The following is a 20,293-nucleotide window of genomic DNA, read 5'->3' as shown; positions in this document are numbered from 1 at the left end:
CTTGTGAAAGGTGTGTTGGGCCGTGTGCAACACCACTTGGTTAGATATGAGGTCTAGAACAGAGGATCATTGCATGCTCATGTCATACTGTGGATGCATGAAGAAGACAAAGATCAACTATCTGCTGAAATAGCTGCATACATCCCGACAGAAACTAGCTTTGTGGTTCTGCCAGAAGTAAGCCGACTCCGAGAACTCGTACTCAGGAAACAACTACACAAGTGTCGTACAAGTTGTTACCACGGTCAAAGAGATGGAGTATGTAAGCACGGGTTTCCATTTCATGCGCAGCCAAATCCAAACCTAGTCCTCAACGAACAAAACCACAGATGGCAATACTTCAGGCCCCGACATGAAGACAGAAATTTTGCACCGTACCACCCAACATTGCTTTTGCTATGGGGAGCGCATATGAATATACAACGGGTTACCAATTCATCACTGTCTTACTACCTCCTGAAGTATGCACTCAAAACTGAACCACTGGGCCATCTCAACATCCGCTCAGAAGATGCAGAGCGCTTAGGCCTAGGTGACCTTGACACTGTAAAATTGAAGCTGATCTCAACCTCTTTACTGTCAAAACCTATCTCAACAACAGAATTGGCATTAAATTGTTTACAAATCCCAATCATTTCAAAGAGCGATAGCGTCCAATATGTTGACTCATCACCCCCGACACTACGACAACGAATCATTTCTCACAACAACAATGTCGTGCTGCACCCTGTTGATTTGTATTGCGCACGACCACAAAGTCTGGAGAAGCTTACATTCTATGACTTCCACAAGAATTACATAGTGACGAAGGGAAAACAAAGGGAAAAAAGTATTTCAGAGGAGAATACCAACGTCCAATCGCTGCAGTAGCAACATCGACTGGTCCGTTTCATAGACTTTCATCCAGGGCATCATCCGGAGGCTTTCTTTTACAACGTGCTGCTAAAGAGAATAACCTTCAAAACTGAATCCCAACTGCTCTCACCAGAGAACACGTCCAGGTCATACTACCTTGAGTGCAAACTTAGAAATTTGATACTCACAGATGAGGACCTTGAGATGTACATCACAGAGTACACACAACGAAATATGCTCACGACACATCAAACACACCAATTTCACAACATGATACTACAGAAGACATCCTCAACAAAGGATGCCTCATTTCAATCTCCAGATGTGCAAACAGACTACGAGCAACAGGACACGTCTTCTCATATCTCTGCCCTTCTAAACGAGCTTCAAAACATCCAAAATGCATCACTGACATCTGAACAAGCAGAGATCTACAAGAAGCTCACAACAGCAAAGGGTGGACTGCATGTGATCACAGGCACTCCTGGGAGTGGCAAAAGCTTCCTAATAAGATATACCACAAGCCAACTCATAATGCAAGGGAAACTTGTCACACTCGCTGCTTCGACTGGTGCAGCAGCCACGACGTTAAGCAGCATCGCAACAACTGTCCATTACCAATTCAAGATACCAGTGTGCACACAACAGTATCCCCTATCAATCTCCAAAGCTGAAGACAGATACATCAATATTAAAGAAGCAGAGACGATTATCATAGATGAGATTTCTATGTTGACAAAGCAAACTTTTGATCTCATAGTACGACAAATTGTGAATGTCACCAACGGCACACTGCTAGACCCATTCAAAGATAAGAAGGTCTTCTTGTTCTGTGATTTGGCACAGTTGCCGCCAGTATGCAGGCATCAAACTGATCAGTGCTACTCATGCCACATCACAAGCTCCACTTATTGGTCCACTGCTACTACGTCGTTATGTCATGCTCAGTGCGCCTGCAAAAGATATCTCTTTCATAGAGTTCCTCAATACAATAAGAGTCAGGCTCCCCACAAAGAAAGAGATCCACGATGCGCTCGGTGACTGCATCATAAAGCAGGATCAAATAGAGAAACACATGGCTAGGAATATGACAATCATTTGCACACAGAAGAGTGACGTTCTATATTATAATAACCTTCTCAGCTTGGAACGCTTCCATCAGCATAGTCACATCATCCAAATCGGCCTCAAGACGAATGCACACAATTTCCCTGAGCTCCAAGCATGGCTGGAAGATCCCGAATTCCATGCAATTGACAGAATAGCTGAAGGAGCAAAGGCGCTCATAACAGAGAGCATAGACTTAACAATTGGAGCAGCCAATGGATCAATATGTCGCGTAGACGAAATCCTCGAAGATGAAGAAGGAGGCGTCAAAGCAATCAAAGTCACACTGGACACATCCAAACAAGAACTTACACTTCGACGGTCAAAGCATAGCAGGCGGACGTTCAATGGGCACTGGTACCATAAATCTACATTCCCAATAGCTCTCGCATATGCTATGACTGGACACAAGTCCCAAGGCTCAACAATCAACACCAACGTCTTGCTCATTGTAAAAGAAGTATTCGCCCCTGGCCTTCTGTACGTGATGCTATCACGCGTCACTGAGCGAACCCAACTACATTTGCTACAGCTCCCTATGCCAGAGATGCTCACACCATCTAGATTTTTGACATTCTAAATGTGAATGTTTCCTACCCCCTCTTCAGTATCAATTCCTCTTTGTGTTAAACTGATTGAATCACCTTGTGACTGCGTTGTATACAAAGCTGAAATTTTAGTTCAACTGCTTCTCTTCTCTTTTGTCCACTTGTCATGTTCAATATGTTGCATTGCAGACATCTTCCCTACCACCTTCTGTAAATTTACTGCTCTTCCCTTTTTCACTGCATTCGTTTGTGTCTAGACGTTTGTCCGATCTTTTGCTTCAAAAATATTGTAAGAGATCATCAAAAGAATTATTTTTACGTGCAAGAAACTGAATCAAACAATGGATCACAACACGGTACATTTTGTATGCTTGTCTGCTCCTGCATTTGCCTATGTATACACATGCGAAACAAACACTCATCTTCCTGTGCAGCTCTTCAAGCAATACACGAACAATGCCAAGGAAACGCAACCAATTATACAACCTAAGAGATTTTACCTCACGACTAAGCAGATGAGATTGGCTAACTCAGCAGGCGAGAAACCCCATGTGTATATTGAGGGGTTCCATACTTTTCAAGACCGTCGCAATTTCATGAATAACTGCAACGCAAGATATAAAGCTCTAAACAAAAAGATGGCCACACCAAACACAGACAGGATGACAACATGTACTATTAGAAAAGAAAAATGTAATGCCTTTTGTCTGTTATGCTAACCAGTTTGGTCCTACATCCTGCAGGTCTCATGAAGCAAATACTTGAAGAGCTTGATATCCAGCACGAGGATGGCGAGAGTATGTTGCGTAATGTTGAAGCACAACAACTCCTCGACACAAAAACTGAAGGAATTACATTGTACACGATGGAGCAGCTGCGGTATGGTTACAACATACATTTGGTTGAACTTTCAAAAGCTACTCAAGAGAAATGTGCCGCTATCTTGACAAATTTCATGACTACGGCAAACCACACCCACGACGCAACTAATCCACCTATCACAATCCAGAAGGTAGCATGGCACTACAACGAAAACAAGGAAGTAAATTACGGCCAACCAGCTTCTCCATACGAGCCAGTTGCAGTAGACCAAGGCAAGTATGGATAACAAGTGTCACTAGCTTCCATTCATTTCTCCATAGCACCGTCATTTTTTAATTCACCTAACTAATCTGCATGGACTGCAGTTTTAGACAGCCATCAACAACCAGAGACAAGCATCGGCCTTCCACCCCAGAAAAAGCAGCGACGCGGGAAGAATACATAGTTTACAGTATACGCTGCATAGAAAATGATAGGAGATATATTGGAGTTACGAATAACATCCATAAACGCGTTGTCTAGAACAAGCGCAATCCTCCGAAGAGAATGCGAGCGGACATGCAAGCACATAGTCCTTTCGAGGACAATTTTGAAATCACCACTTTAGCAACTAGTAGCAATATACATAAAGGTAGAAACTTAGAATATTTCTATATTAAACAACACAAAACAACAACTGCATTAGGTTATAACGCTTGTTCCGGACATCCACCAAGGTTGAGAAAATATTATTTTTTGAAGAAATTTAAGAAAATATAGCTGCGAACTTATGCCATCTTTATTTAATTGCTTTCTTCACTGTCTTTGTTATATAACGTTGATCATTGCCTACAACAATGTCTTTTTTTTCTCCATTCAAACTATGACAGACTTGACTACTTATCAGCTTCTTTGATTCAAATGCTTTCTCTTTTCAGTTTATAATGGGTAGGCCGATTCCAGCTGATCTGATTGAGCAGCAGCCAGAATTTGAGACTGCAATGTATAAGTTGCAATACTTTCTTTACCCACTTTTGCAAGAGCGGGTGCTCAGACACTACATGCATAAATAGAGTGAGTTCATTCCATGGCCAGTTCAGCCACCTACCCCATGGCATCCACGGTACATCACTTGGAATACACTCGATCGACAAATCACTATCGACATTGCCGTGCTGGCTGGTTGCTCCACAAAACACCATTGTATGTTGTTCGTGCAGATTGCGGACGTCCTTGGCCTACTCGAGACTATAGAATTGAATTACTCTAATGTGGTCCACAACCACCTGCAGTCAACTAAACAATTCGTTTCGCGCTATTTTTCTGTCAGCCAGTTAGCCACACGCGCAACTTTGAAGACCATCTTGCCGATATAGCCCTTACTTTCTGCATCAAAATCTCCCACTAATATGTGTTGTTAGCTACTCCTCCTCTTCTCCACAGAAGTTCTGTCCGTTTCATTGTGAAGAAGTCATTGAATGCTACATTCAAAGTCTTACCAACTTTCATTTGCTTAGTTCCGTTCTTAATTCATGCACTTTTTGCCACACTCTTTATATCAAACCGTCCTAGTGACTTACACTCACCCAGCGTAACAAGATATGTGCAAAACAAATAATAAGCTAGCTCTCTCTCTCTCTCTCTCTCTCTCTCTCACCTTTCATTTCTACAATCTTCTTTACAGATGTATACTCTTGTTGACTGTTTGCATGAGAACAAAACAATATAAAAATTCTTGTATATATGAGTGACTTCTGCTCACTCACACTTACAAGATTTGTCGACATTAAAATAACCGCACTCACACACTCCCTCTCTCTCTCCCTCTCAGCTTTCACTTCTATGTTATTTTTACTACTGTAAACTCTTCTTCAATGCTTCGATGCGAACAAAATAGTAATTACAATGGTGCCCTTGCTCTCCATTCATTTCCATAAACATCCAGGTACCAAATCCATAATCATCCAGGCACCGTTATACCAGTTTGTTATCCACTTCCAATTACGCAGGCTAACGTAGCACTCTAGTTAATGCTATGTGTTACCTAGTGTACTGGGTGCACTTATGACTTCTCTTAGAGACCGCCTTTTACGCATGAAAAAGAAAAAAATAAAATAGAAATTGTCTTTGCCAGCCTCAGGCTATAAAGGTGGACAAGGGACCAGCCCCAACTAAGCGGCTAAGAGCAGGGACCAACTAAGCGGCGATAGAAAAGAGAGAGAGAGAGAGAGAGAGAGAGAGAGAGAGAGATGGTCCAGTGGGACGTAAATATGTGCATGCAGGGTCTTCTCCTTGTAAGCCCTTTGCTTTACGTGTGCTGGGAAAATGGCAGCGCAGCCGCCGCATCCGGCGCATCTTCGAAGCACAGGGAGTGCCCTGTCTGCCCCGTCGCAGCTTCTTCTTCGGCAACCAGCCCGAGTTTGCGGCCATCACCGCGCAGGCGTGGTCCCAGCCCATGCCTTCCCTCTCCCACGCCGTCGCCTCCTGCCTCACGTGTCTTGCTGGTCTAAAATCTACGGTGACGCCTGCTTCAATATAATTATCCCGTGCTACCAGCTCATGCTCTCCAAAATAATTTTCTTTTTAACACCCACCAAACAAAACACGAATACAACTCTTAGAACTCCGTTTCTTCTTTTAAAGGCGTGAAATAAAATCTCTTATATTTCAATACAGAAATGTCAAAATACTCAAATTTTATTGAAGATACTAGTAATAAATATACCATTACATTTATACTCGAGATGGTTACTCATAAGTATACGTGCATTGTGGATTTAACAGAAGAAATTTGCATTATTCATTAAGGGTGTCATTCAAATGAGATTGAATAGAAGTTGATTGTATATCTTGAACCATCCAAAGCTCTTACCTATTGTATTGCACAAAACATCCACTGAATATTGTGAGTTTGTGGGGGGGGGGGGCACATGTGTAAGTTGCACGGGGTCTTTAATGACCCCCGAGCGGTGGGATCAACGGACGACATTGAATAGGGGAATCTTGAGTGTATCGAACGACAAGCAAAAGATCAATGCCGGGTGCACGGAATGAGTTTTGAACTCAAACGACCACGGTGAGAGGCTGGTGCCCTAACCACCAGCGTGCATGCATTTGGTTATCCAAGTGGGGAAAACAAAAATATAAAAAGTAAACACAAATGCTCTAAAGTAAACTAGGACACATCCAATGGCTGCGCGCCTTTTTGATATTCGTGTCTCACTTCTCGCACGTTGATCCCATGATTAAGAAGTGGAACAGTTAACCTAAATCAAAGAGTAAGAAAAGATAGAGTTGTCGCATGAGTGGCACATGGATAGTTTAGATGAGCTTTGTTGCAAAAGATACTCTTAACTTCTCCATGTAACACTTGTTTAAGAGTCATTCTAATCCTCTATGTATTGTTTGTAGGTGAACATTTTGTCTTTTGGAATGGCTTTAAAGCTCAATACGTTCTCAAAGATCCATGTCAAGCTAGAGAGCTTTTAACAACCAAATTTGGGCACTTTGAGAAGATTTCACTTAGGCCTGAGTGAATGACTTGTTTTGAAAATGGCCTTGTTGTTTTGAACGGAGAGAAATGGGCTCAACATCGACGCATCATCAACTCTGCATTTTTACTTGAAAAGTTGAAGGTATTGTCTCATCATAAGCTGTTTATTAACAATTGCTTGAATGAGGCATTGAATTCCATTGTAAGGATTTGAAGGGCTCCCTATCGATAGTCGAAAAACACCACTTTCTTAACCTAGTATTTTAAGGTGATCCTAATGAGACAATTGAGATTTATGTCCAAGTCTAAGTTATTTACCTAACTTCTAGATTAAAGTCAAATGAGAGTACTAATGGATTCCCTTGAAAACAACAAAAATGATGCGCTAGTCTAAAGCATGTAACAACGGGCAATGACGGAGCACGTAGATTTGCAAAAGTATCATTTGGATGTGAGAAGGACGAATACAATTTTACGAGCGAGAGAGAGAGAGAGAGAGAGAGAGAGAGAGAGAGAGAGAGTGCAAGGACACTTTAAAGAGAAGAAAACACTAAAGGAAAATTAAAGGAGAAAAGAAACACAAATAAACAATGTGGAGTAGACCACCTCTTTGGACACAAAATGTCTTTTGACTTTCCACCTTCGTGTGTCTTTCCATTTCCTAAAGTCACCCTTCACTTATGCACTTAATATGTTTTGAAAGACTTTTTATTTTTTTGAGATTCAAGGAGACCTAATGGATTTTCTCATTTTCAACCGGGAAATTTACACTTCAAATCAGAATATGTAAGCAATACTAGTTGTTCTTTGAAAACTGAGCATTAAGAAGTAGTACCCTTCCCTATGGAAGGCCGTATTTCCATTTTCCCCTTCTAGTGATGTAGCTTGATGACATGTTTGATGAAGAATATAAGGATGTCTACACAATATGGTGCCAACGTGCATGTAGTGACATGGTTGCAAGGTGTCAATAACTCATTGAGCGAGCAAAAGGTGGGTAGCCAAAATTTTGGACACCCCTCTACTTCGTCCAGATGCAAGTAGGAGCGCTCAAATGGTTGAACCAAGATCCAAGCACTGAAAAAGCAAAGAACAAACCAATGAGGTAAAGGGCTTCTCATGTGTGTAGATTAAGAGGGTAAAATGTTTTTATCCACATCCCGTTCATTTTTGAGAGTAGATAGTGGGAGCTTCTCAAATATGTAACCGCTATAAGGTTGCAAATGTGAAGGCCAAGGGTCTATTGTTGATACGCTACACAAAAAGGACAGAGGACAAGTACTTAGATAGTTGTTGCCCCCTACCCAAGCTAGAAGATGTGTTTTAAGTATAAACTATCGTAGAAACTTTCTGCACAATAGTATGCTACACAAAACACACGCACACATTGAGTGATCTACAATAGTGTATTGATGCTAATGAAGAGTTTTTTATTATTATATTAGGCTATGGCTCCTGTTATGGTGGATCTCACAATGAAAATGATGGACAATTGGGACTCTCATTCTATGGATGGAGCAAAAGCAATCGACGTTGCGGCAAAGTTTAGGGACCTAACAGCTGACATTATTGCGCACACTACATTTGGAAGTAGTTTTGCAGAAGGCAAGTTAATCTTTGAAATGCAGCACAAGCAGCAACAACTCTTTGGTCACCTACTAGCATCTCCTTATATTCCTGGATCACGGTGAGATATAATAATTTGCCTTTGTTTTCTCCTCCGTCCACAAGACAAAAAAATTATTTTTAATTGTAATTAGTACTATTAACTATACTCAAAAGAGAATCTTACATGAAAACAATTCTTTGACTATCAAAAATATTTATGAGATAGGTTTTTCCCAACACAGCAGAATTGATACTGTAACAGTCTGAAAGCAACAATTCATGCGGTGCTAGGACAAATCATTCACAAGCGTAAAATGGCAATGGACAAAGAATCTCATGGCATCGCTTCTTCATGTGGCAATGACCTCCTTGACATGTTGTTGGCAGCCAACAAAGTACAATTGGATGGAAACCAAAGGAGCTTGACCATGGGACATGATGACCTTGTTGATGAGTGCAAAACGTTCTTCTTTGGTGGGCATGAGACAACAGCTATGCTATTGACTTTCATGTTTTTGCTCCTAGCAACACATCCACAGTGGCATTAGGAGCATCTCAGAGAAGAGGTTTTTCATGTTTGTGGAAAGACGCAACGACCAATTGCAGAGTCATTGAGCCATCTAAAGCTTGTAAGTTTTGAAGGACTAAAGATTGCATTTTGGGGGGCGCGGAGAGAGAGAGAGAGAGAGAGAGAGAGAGAGAGAGAGAGAGAGAGAGAGAGAGAGTATTTCATGTGGACACACAAGCGAGTTTCTCCTATTGTAACTAATAGATACTTTGTGGGATCTTTTTGTGCCATAACCAGCTCTTAAGTCTTGTTGCTTAACTTCTACAGGTAGGCATGGTTGTGAATGAAACACTTAGGTTGTACCCTCTAGTTACTGCAATCTTTAGGGAGGGGAATACTGACATGAAGTTGGAAGAAATTCTAGTTCCAATAGGAACAGTGATTGTGGTGCCAATAATTGCGTGGCACCAAGATGAACGGTTTTGGGGACCAGATGCAAAAGAGTTCCATCGTGAACGGTTTAAAGATGGTATTTCAAATGCGTGCAAAGTGCCTGGAGCATATCTACCATTTGCAACTGGGCCACGAAATTGTGTCGGTCAGATGTTTGCCATGATTGAGGTGAAGATGGTACTTGCAGCCATCCTACAACCCTACCGATTCCAATTATCCCCCCAACATGTGCATGCCCCAATTGTTGTGCTGACTAGCAAACCAAAATTTGGAATGCCCATAATATTTGAAAGACTTACGTGATCATTGGAGCTAGAAGAAAGGCAATGTTGCCATATCCATCCGAAAGGCAATCTTGCCATATCCATCCTTTACACCCATTGTACAAGAGACCATTACCAATATTGCCGAAGTTGAGACACTATTATTGTGCAAAAAACTCTCCCTATATTATTTTTTCATAGAAAGAAGCCTAAATTGAATATTCAACTCTAGAGTGCTGTGTTGATATAAGTCCAATTTTTTTTCTCAAAAACGGTAGATGTAGCTTTCATGGCCTATAACAACTGGCAAGGTTTTTAAAAAAATTGTATTAGAAAGAAACTTGATTGCACATCAATGGAAGGTTTGAAAGATGATTATTTTTACAAAACTTCAAAATCGTAGCGGTTTGCTAGGTCCCGTGCATGGAGCCTTAATCATCACTGATTGAACATTGTTCTTTTCAAAGCACAGTTTAGCATCAAAGTCTTGCATCTTTTGAAGCTCACTTGACCGACCTCAATCTCTTAGAAAATATGGGTCACTAAAACTATAGAAAACGTTATTGCACACTCATACTACATGCCTTATATGGAAGTATCAAGGTCAAAAAAGGTTCCTTTATTGAGAAGCCTTGTTAAGCACTTCTCCTAAACCCTATCATGTGTAAACTCCTTTTTGGATGTTTGTTCTTTGGGGTATCTAGCCTGGTATCCCTCAACAATGCATTTACTCTGTACCATAGGTTCTTGAGTCATCCCCTAGTGATTACAAATTTAGGGGGCCACATTTACCACAACACACAAAATCTATCGGATTTTTTTTAAATTTACCTTTCGCATTCAAGTTTCCTTTTTCCTCAATCAGCTTATTTTATAAAAAACTATATTTGCAACAAAATCAGATCCCATGGAGTAAAGTGTCATTATCGAACATCCTTGCAACTGAAAGAGTGCATTTAGAAGGTGTCCGAGTGTTCAACGTTGCAAGCTCGGGCAATGTCTTCTTCTTCTTTGGCCGGTTCAAAAAGGCCTTAGGGAACAAGGGATTAAGGATTGTGTCCACATTCATAGGAGTTTGATCCCAAGAGTTGAAGTATTGACTCAATGAAATTTTCTTTAATATTTACTTTGTGAAAGAGTCCTTTCATTTAACTACCTCATAAAGGTCCATTTCATTAAATTGTTTTATTTTTTCCTATGCTTATTAGACTTGCACCTTTTCTTATGAAAGATATAAAATATTATTTCGTTTTACTTTGTCAACTGGTCCCTTTTTTAATCGTTCTCATTTTGCTTCCTTTTCATTTTTATTTCCTTTAGAATGCCAGTGTGCACCTTTCATGTTATTATTTAAGTGGGACCTTTGTAACATATAAGGCATTTGGGATTATGTGTGTATAATGGAAAATACAATTATAAGCACTCATTTACTCACTCTTTTTCAATAGGCTCCTACAACTACTTGCTCGTCCTCTGGATATCAGGAGGAATCTCCAAGAGATCCCCCTTCCTCACCTTTATTCCAAAGCTAATCGACCAGCAGCATGAGAATACATCAGCAACTCAAAAGAGAGACTGTAGTTTGAACTCTCGCCAAACGGGATTCGCACACAATTCTGTAGCTCTACACCATGCAGATGAGTGCTCACGATGCGCGCTGAGAGCCCTGTCTGGATTTAACCATAGCTAACCCCCCCCCCCCCCCCCCCTCCCCTCCCCCTCGCCCCTCTCTCTTCTTTTGCATGTACAGATTCGGCACACGCGCGCTGCTGGCCCCTTTGCCTTGTTCGCATGGAATAAGCTGTCGCGCATACGTCCGTCATCACTGCCTCGCTTTGGTGGGGTGTGTTTCTTGCCAGGGTATCGACTCAGATTCGGTTTTTTTAATGATTTTACGCCAGCTGGTGCCCCCTACTCCCCATTTTCTAGAAGGCATGCATGTTTGAGAGCCTAACATGTGTTGTGAGGCTCCTTTCTAGGATGAATGGAAAAGGAAAGAGCTTTCGTCGAGTGCAAAATAAAAGGCATTGTAAAGTCTATAAATGGATCTCATGAGATAACATGATGACATGGAAAAAAATCATGATCAGATGCTCTCTCTCTCTCTCTCTTTGTGTGTGTGTGTGTGTGTGATACACATAATTCTTGTCTCAAGCGCACAAAACTTCAAACATGAAGGGGTACATTTCTTGGAGTGAACTTATTGCATGCCATATCCAAGAAGTACATGGCAAAGAAGTTCTAGATTGATCTAGAACAAATGCAAAGAGAGTGCCTCTCTCAAAATGCAATCACCTATGCATTGATATGAAGGAATATGATGTTATAAATAAATTTTAAGGTCTTGTGTTTGTCAAAAGAATTGGAGAAAGGGATTCTTTCCTAACATCTTCACCAATGACTTGCATTTTCAAAGAATGAAGCTTCAGTCAACGCACTCACCTTCACAAAAAATTTATATCTATAATAAGGCAAATGGTCAAGGGATATTGGAGCACAGCACCATGGGTGGTTGTTGGATGGGAGCGATTCACACACCCATGAAGTGCATGCAAACACTATCTCAACATAATGTCAATCAAGGACACAGATGACACGATAGGCACACGGAGGAAATCTCTTAAGCTTGTCAGGCTGAGACCATCCTACACATACAACACTCAGGAAGGCCAACTAAACCACAATCAAGAACCTCACTGCTCTCAACTACACCACCTAGCCACATACACACATACGGAAGGTAACCCACCTAATCATGTCAGATTCATACGAAACTTAAGGAACACCATCCCCTCACTAGGATACACCTGTCCCTAAGCTTCTACACTCAAAACCCTCACTCTAAACCCATCTCCGAAAAACGGGTAGGATGACAGAGCTGAATTTGAAAGTGCCCGAAACTGAAATTTATGAGTACCTATGCGTAGCTTATGTCGCCACGATTCTATAGACTACTAGCACGCAGAAAACAGACATCGTTTGATACACTTACGGCCACAAATAGCTTGTAGATGCATCGGCGTGTGTGCTTCGTCTCGCGTGGAATGCTTGGCGTTGTCACGTAGCTCTCCTCGAGCCTACAACAATGGTGCAGTCGGATCTCCAATGTGTTGAGCGAGCCGGACGTAGCGAGAGAATGAAGCTCACGCTCACTCTCTTTCTCTCTCACACACAGTAGACGGCAATGCTAAAGTTTTGATCATGATTAAAGTCCTTTTTTACAAAATGACCTAGGTACCTTATATACTAAGGCTACCTTAGGTTTAACCAAAATGGGTTGAAAGGGTCAAATGGCTTTGTATTTACAATCTGGAAGTGACATTGCACCCCGGCTTCTGAAACTAGAATAACTACTCATTACAAATGATGTTTATAGCCATAATCCGTAGCATTTCATAACTCGCAAAAGATAAGACTTTGGTACGAAACTTGAGTTATGTTGTGTTGTTGACCCAGCGGTCAACACTCCCCCCTTCCGCGTTCATGTCGTCCCCGACATGACCTGATTGTCGATGGCGATGTGGTCTTTGCTATCGTTTTGTTGTTGGAAAGAAAGTATAGACTATAGCCTTTGCAGTAGCTTGTCTTGTTCGTCCAATCCGATGTACATAGTCATCACATGATTTAGGAAAATCATAATTGATGACGAACTTTATGTCTTTCACATTCACGCTCCCAGCTGCAACATCTGTTTCTGTCATTATAGGTCTACTGCCAGATCTAAATTCAAAAAGAACCCAATGTCGTTGAACTTGACTCTTATCATCATGGATAGAGAAAGCTCCATCCATCATTTGCTCTAGCAAATCTGTGAATTCGGAGTATTTGTGATTCTCAGAAACAACTTCTACAATCTGTAGAATTGAGTGATTGGCTTTCTGATCTTGTGAGACAATGACAACTTTGTAAGGATTTTGTAGAAATTGTATGGCTAAACTCTTAACTTCTTTAGGCCAAGTTGCACTCCAATGCAAAGTCTGTTTGTCAGGCCGAATCCAGGACATAATTATTCTAATTTGAGGTTCAAAACTCTGCCGAGCATTCGATGCGCATTATCAAGGACAAGCTTTTGAGATCCTCTGATTACCCTTATGTCTGCTCTTTTTCATTGAGTACTTCTTTGTTCTTGAGTTATGTTGTGTTGTTGACCCAACGGTCAACACTTTGCTGTTGTTTTGGCTTCATCTGTTGCACTGCTTGTATCTTTGTCGAACCACAACAAGAACTATGATCCATTAGAGCGAACATCTATCATCATAATCATTCATCTTTTGAGATCCTCTAATTACTTTTATGTATGCTCTTCTTCATTGGGGACTTCTTTGTTCCTGTGCAATCATGTTGTTAGTGTTGTCTGCAGCTTTGTCATTGTAGGCCATTCTTCGACTCGCCATTGAGGAGATGTATGCTATGATCTGAAATTGGTGCTCCAATTCATTTGTCAATTGATTTAAGTAGCATTTCCTTATTGTTGATGTAGAAGGAATATGTACAAGAGGATGGTGATAGGTGTCTTTAGATTAGGGTCTAAAACCTGGATGACCAAAGGAAAAAACCCGGTGGGGCAAAAAATGCCTTTGGTATACGCTCTTATTGGAGTTGAGCAGTAGAACGTGAAGTACATGTTCATGAAAGGTGAGTGCTTGGGTGAAACACGGAAAGAGTGCCTGATGCAAGTGCCGATTATGGGACACTCTATATGCATATGAGAAATTTGTCAACAAAAGCATGCAATGTGAAAGAAGGAGATGATGGGTGTTTCAAGGAATAAATGTAGCACATGTGACATCAAAAGATGTCTCAATAGCTTCCACCTTTCCAAGAAGGGTTATCGATGTAGAAGTTTCTCCACTCGTATCTCACTGTGCTCCGTACGTGAGTGTCTTTTGGACCTTCTCCTTCACTTCACTAGACTTAAGTACTTAGACTTCGACTCTTTTGCTCACCTATACCAGCATGAGCGACACAACGTAAATATGCTCAACTCTTCCATCTTGAGCAGTACCTAGAATAGCTAAGACGCTTACACCACAGAGAATATTACTTGAAGCTTTGGGACTAACACCTCACTCATTTTGTGGCTTAGCTACTCGACTCTGACTTGTATGACTTGTCGGTTGCATGTTGACACTGCGTTGTGACAAGTTCTTCGGCTGTTGTAGTGGCTGCTGAGACATACTTCGTGAAGTTTCATCGTTATCCTGTACCTTCTTCTCTTTGTAGTTCTCAGGCCTCTCGTCAGTCTTTTCTTCATGTGGATTATGGATTTTTTTATTTTTTTCTTAATAATAAACAAAGAAAATCTAAAAAAAACTTAACAAAAGAAAAATCATTCAAATAGAAATCTAAATGCTATGTACACTATACACATGTCCCTAGGGGCTCATATATGGATTTTGTCCCCATACTCCTCTATAACACTAGTATGAGGCCATATACTCTAAATTTCGTCAAAAAATTATCACAATAAAATGCAAAAATTCAATGCATCTTACAAAACATTGCCCTCTAATAGTCATAACGTTAGGTCCGCATTCAGAATGCCTCCCCCCTTCCTATTTGGAGTCATCTTTTATGACAGGCTATCGCAAAGGGTATGTGTTGTGCTTGGGAAATTAAAAGTTGTGCCTATGCAGGCCTTGTAATGTAGCCCTATTATGCATACACAGTCAATGCATGGAAAAGATTTATGTTGTGCAAGATGTGGGTATAAGAAATTTTCTTATTGGCATTTGTTGGCGAGGCTTCTTATTCTAAGCAATGTAATGGTCTTTGAAGCTCCTGTATCGTTGCTTGATTGAAGCGACTTGCTCTCTTCTAACTGTATTGTAATCGTAGGAAGAATTGTAAAAATTCAAGCGGCGATGCACTGACAGCAGTTTTGTTGTTCTTCTTTGGGACCCATTTCTTTGCGATTATTGACTGTTTTGTTGCTGACGCTCATTTGGGAACCCATACTTGCCCGTGCTTCGTTTGTGTTTGAAGAGACTTCTTTGGGATCCACCTTTTTGTTGTGTGAGTCGACAGTGGTCTTTGCTTCGTCCCTTGTACGCTTGGTTGGGCACGGGATTCAGACTTTGAAAGTTGATACTGTGGTTGTTTTGGAATCCAAATGAATTCCTGATTTTTTTGTGTTTGAATCAACTTCTTTGGAGCCCAAACCTGAGTTTTGAAAGCTTTCGACTTTGTGATATTCTTACCCATTCGTGTACGCTTTCCTTGTTTTTGTTTTGGTGTTGGATCTTGTGATTTGTCATTAGAGATCTTTGTCTTCTTGATCCATATTTGTTTTTGGCCGATCTGGCTTTTTGGTATCTAGATTTGTCGAGCTTTTTGGCTTTGACTTGTTGTCCTGTTCTTTTGACCTGTCATGGTTGTTGCTGAAGGGGTTGGTGATAGTGATGGCCTGAGTTGATGATAGGGGATGTCGTAAGATTTATCACTATCGCTACTATCCTCAGCAAGGTTGACTTCTTGTACTTTCCCTTGATTTTTTGGCTGGTAGTGGAAAGTTACTGTCTATTTGCTCGTGGGTGGTAGTTTCTTGGAGGACTTTTCTAGCCCATTGATTAGAGCATTTTTAGCTGGTTGCTCTGGTCGTATTCCTCCTAGCTGAGTCTTTGCATTCTTATTAGGAGCCATGTATGAGGATGCTTGTGGTGGTTGTGTCTTCACGGAGGACTTTGGAATCCACTTCTGATGCACTTTATTTGTATAGCGATGACATTGATTCCCGGGTCGTTGATCTTCTTGAAGCTTGAAGTGTTCTACAGAGTCATAGAACTCGTCGTCTTCTTCATCTTTTGATTCTCCACATTTCTTTGTTTGCTCCTTATGTCGAGAGCTTGTTGATGTCTCGTTCTCTTCATTTTCCTGGATTACACTCACTGTAAAATAAGGAACGACATCATAGCCATTTTCATCACAAAACGTTGTTGTGGGAGCATCCTCCACGGTGCACACGTCCAGAGTAGCCAAGATGTGTTCCCATCCAAAAGGCTCTAACTCTTCTTCAAGAAATGTTTCTGGGATATAGTCCATATCCTCTATAACCCGCTCTAAGATACATTCCTCATGTTTCAAGCTACCACATTGTGAAGCTCCACAAATCCATAGTTCTTTAGGCTTATTTAACCAAGCTGGAAGTTCTGATCCTGCTACTGTGGCGGAATCAAACTCCTCAACCGGTGTTCTCGTCACATCCCTATAGCTATGGTCCCTCAAGTTTACCTTTGTTATGGTTTCCATATGTCTCAGGTATATATTGTCATAACCCCAATCTTGGACCATTTTCAATTGTCGCATGAATGGTCTTCCCAGAATGATTTCATAGTTGTTCTTCTTGCCAAATTCAACAACAGAAAAAGTGTGTTCATATTCAATGACACAAGAAGTAACAAGTACTTTTTCTAGCAGTCCTAGGGGCTTTTCCTTGTGTCCGTCTGCAAGCTGCGGGGTCATTCGTGTGGATATCAAGGCAGGTTTTCCCCATTTTTTCCAAACCTCTTTGGTTGCAATGGCCACACCAGCTCCACTGTCAAGGATTGCCATGGTTTTTACATTATTGAATTCCACAGGAAGGGTGGTGTTTCCCTCTTCTCCCTCGTAATACTCGCCTACCTTGTTTAATGGCACTGGCCTAGTATTTAGTTGAGGCATTTCAAGCTCTTTGATGCCTTCCGCAATTTGAGTCATTAGGGTTTTTACCCCAAATTTCTCTAGACATTTACCCACATTAGCCCACATGTTTGGTCTTATTCTGAGCAACTCGGCTAACATTATTGTACAGGTGACTGGGGTAGATAGAATATCTACTAGCCCCTTTGAATCGATGGCCTTGTTGGGAGACAGTCTTTGTGATGGGACTGCAACCACATCTGACTTGGTCTCGTACTCTCCCATGTAGGACGGTAGTGTTCTTAGCGAATGGGGTTGACTATCCATAGATTGTACAGATCCTTTGTCGCCCCAATACGATCGCACGTCTAGATTCATTTGAGATCCAGTCTCAAATTCCTCTATTGGTGGTAGAAACACTCCTCGTTCATCACCAGTCTTGTCTACTCGTCTTCTTAGGTCATCGGCTTCATTGGCCTCTCTGACTTATTTCCACTATTTGTCAAGACCATCTATCTCTTTACAATCCTCAGGTATAGCTTGGTGAAATTCCTCGAAAGAGTTATCCGTGGTATTCAGTACTATCCTTGGTTCTAATGCTGGGTCTTTGAGGTTTGGTCTGTGCTCATCTGGCTCTTTTAGTTCCTGGTTTGGTGGGATTACTTGTGTAGGCATGACACGGATCACATCCTCAGGTTTTGCAACTGGTGGTTCTAGTAAAGCTTGGGCTGTTTGAATCATTTTTTGGCACATTTCAAACCATTGCTTTTCTAGTTCCGCATAGGGATATGTCATCCACCTGTGTTCTTGGGTTTGGTTGTTTTTGAGCCTCACATCATAGGCTTTCAAGAGGGTATCTAATGTCTCATTAACCTTCTCTGCCAACACAGATCCTCCTGAACTAGCACTTCTCAGTTTCTCATCCATGGATGGTTCTTCTAGAGGTTTAACCATCTGTGTAAGAGAAGGTGCCTCCTTTTCCTCATGTTGTTTTATCTTCTTTTCAGCTTCGGTAGGATTCTCAGCTAGGGATTTTTGCTCTCGTTCCCTGCATGCTTTCATCCTAGTATTTCTAGCTTTCCAACTATTTCGTTTGCTCTTGGTTTTCTAACTAGGTGCGTCTATCTTTGGTCCATCATCTGTCTTTGGACTCATGTCACTTTTCATGTTCTTTGTCTCTGGATTCTCATCAGCTTTCTTTTGAGCTTGTGCTCTCGTAACCACTTGAACTGGTACAACATTTTCATTTTCTGAGCTACTAGGTAGCTGAACAATCCCTGATACATTTGTCGTGATTTTCCTGATTTGGTTTGGTTTTTTCGGGCAATTGGGGATCAAGTGAGTGATGTCACACTCAAGACAATAGGCATTTACTTCAATGATCTCCGTATGAGGACATTGTTTGACCAAGTGGTTGTCACGACTTTTGTGACAATCTGTCTCTGGTTGAGGAGATTCTTTTAGCATTTCCTCTTGGCTATAAGCAAGCTTTGACCTAGATAAGCCGCTATTTGCAATGAATCTCAATGTCCTTTCGTCCATTTCATACCTTCTTTCTTTCGGCTGAAACCCAGGAGGTGGAGGTTGTACCGGCCTCACCACTCCATGTGTTTCTCTCACATTTTGTTGCTCCGAAGGGTAGTACTCACTTTGGTTGCTATACCACATTGTAGCTGGTACTGGCGTTGGTTTATTTGATGCTTCCATCATTGGCATTTATCTCATGTCTACCTGCATTCTAGCACCTGGCGGCGGAGGTTGTTGTCCTAAGACAAGCTGTGGCCTTAAAACTCCTACTGGTCTTGGCGCATTCCCCGTAATGTATCTAGGTGGAGTAGGTGCTTCTGGAACAGGTTGTACATACCTCTCCCTAGCATTTTCCATGCTATAATAGCACTCTTCCCCCATATGGTTCGTCCATTTTCTCTCAATTTCACACCACTTCGGCTCTCCCGAATCAGACCTTACAAGAGGAATCAACCTCTTGACTAAGTCATCGATAAGCTTTTCTTGATCAATAGGTGTCGTTGGCTTGTCAATGGAATCACTTATCTGTGAAACACTGTGCTGAGAGGATGTGTCATCTCCTTGACTCTTTAAGTCCTTTTCTTTGTATGCCTCACAGTTATCCACCAGATAAAGAGATTCTTTGATCAACTCGTTTAGCGCCATCCTCCTTATCATATGCAGATCCTTCTGAAGGCCCGCATCTCTCATTCCCTGGATAAAGATAAACATCAGTCGTGCTTGTGTAGGTAATTCTGCTCTCGGACAGAGCTTAACATATCTCTTGATCCGTAATGATGCTTTGCGTACTGATTCATTCTCTTTCTGTTTGAATCTATGGATTTGGTAGACTGTGTTGTGAGCAATGCCTTTTGGCGAGAATTCTTCAATAAACTCCTCAAATAGCTCATTTAGGGTCTCAAAATCCCATTTTTCCACCGAGTCGAACCATGTAGCCGCATCATCTTCTAGAGTCAATCCAAATCCCGCAAACTGTGTCGCAAAATCTGAAACTTCCTCTGCTCTAATCACTCTTTTAAAAGCCGTTACGTGATCTCTCGAATCTTTATCTCCGGATTATTTTCTGTTTACCCATTTCTGGACTTGGGATGGTCTAACTCGTCGATCGTCTACAAGTCGAATCAAAGACTCTCCCAATCCTTCTCTCGTTATCGCTCTTGAAGGGAATCCTGGTGGCTCTCTTCTTGGAATTCCTATAGGAATTCTTGTGTTTGGTGGAGGCATTTGCGGTCCTTCATTGACCAAATATCCACCTCTTTCTAGTACAGTCTGTGGATTTGTGCTTTCTACAACTGTGTATTCTCATCCATACTTGTCGACAACTATAGATCTCCATTGACAGTTGACTTCGTATGTGTAGACATATAAGAGCTTGTAATCCGTTATCTCTTCTAGGTATGGATCTGAGCACCTATAAAGATTGACCTCATTGTCGTCAATGTATCTATATAGTCCTTCACTCTCATGACCAATCATCCAAACTCTCTCAACAAGATGGATCTTTATCAATTGC

The 20,293-nt window shown here is 41.3% G+C and overlaps 1 protein-coding gene across 1 annotated transcript; it reads left to right on the top strand.

Moving 5' to 3' along the window:
- The first annotated feature begins 5,581 nt into the window (after positions 1-5,581).
- Positions 5,582-9,676, top strand: LOC147452405 (cytochrome P450 72A397-like). Its single transcript, XM_086519247.1, has 4 exons — positions 5,582-5,815; positions 8,250-8,491; positions 8,675-8,807; positions 9,248-9,676. The coding sequence occupies exons 1-4, from the start codon at positions 5,582-5,584 to the stop codon at positions 9,674-9,676; spliced, it is 1,038 nt and encodes a 345-aa protein (XP_086375373.1).
- The last annotated feature ends 10,617 nt before the right edge of the window (positions 9,677-20,293 follow it).

The sequence above is a fragment of the Adiantum capillus-veneris genome, chromosome 8 (genome assembly GCF_014529385.1).
Source record: "Adiantum capillus-veneris isolate H3 chromosome 8, ASM1452938v2, whole genome shotgun sequence".
Classification (NCBI taxonomy): Eukaryota; Viridiplantae; Streptophyta; class Polypodiopsida; order Polypodiales; family Pteridaceae; genus Adiantum; species Adiantum capillus-veneris.
Note: the sequence above shows the minus strand (reverse complement) of the source record. Positions and strands in the feature narration are given on the sequence as shown.

What these genes read in the sequence shown, in the direction of transcription:
- LOC147452405 (XM_086519247.1), top strand. Translation starts at nt 5,582, where the DNA reads ATGTGCATGCAGGGTCTTCTCCTTGTAAGCCCTTTGCTTTACGTGTGC. An exon ending in CCTTATATTCCTGGATCACG is followed by an intron (nt 8,492 to 8,674) that starts GTGAGATATAAT and finishes ATACTGTAACAG; the next exon opens with TCTGAAAGCAACAATTCATG. An exon ending in TGTTGTTGGCAGCCAACAAA is followed by an intron (nt 8,808 to 9,247) that starts GTACAATTGGAT and finishes TAACTTCTACAG; the next exon opens with GTAGGCATGGTTGTGAATGA.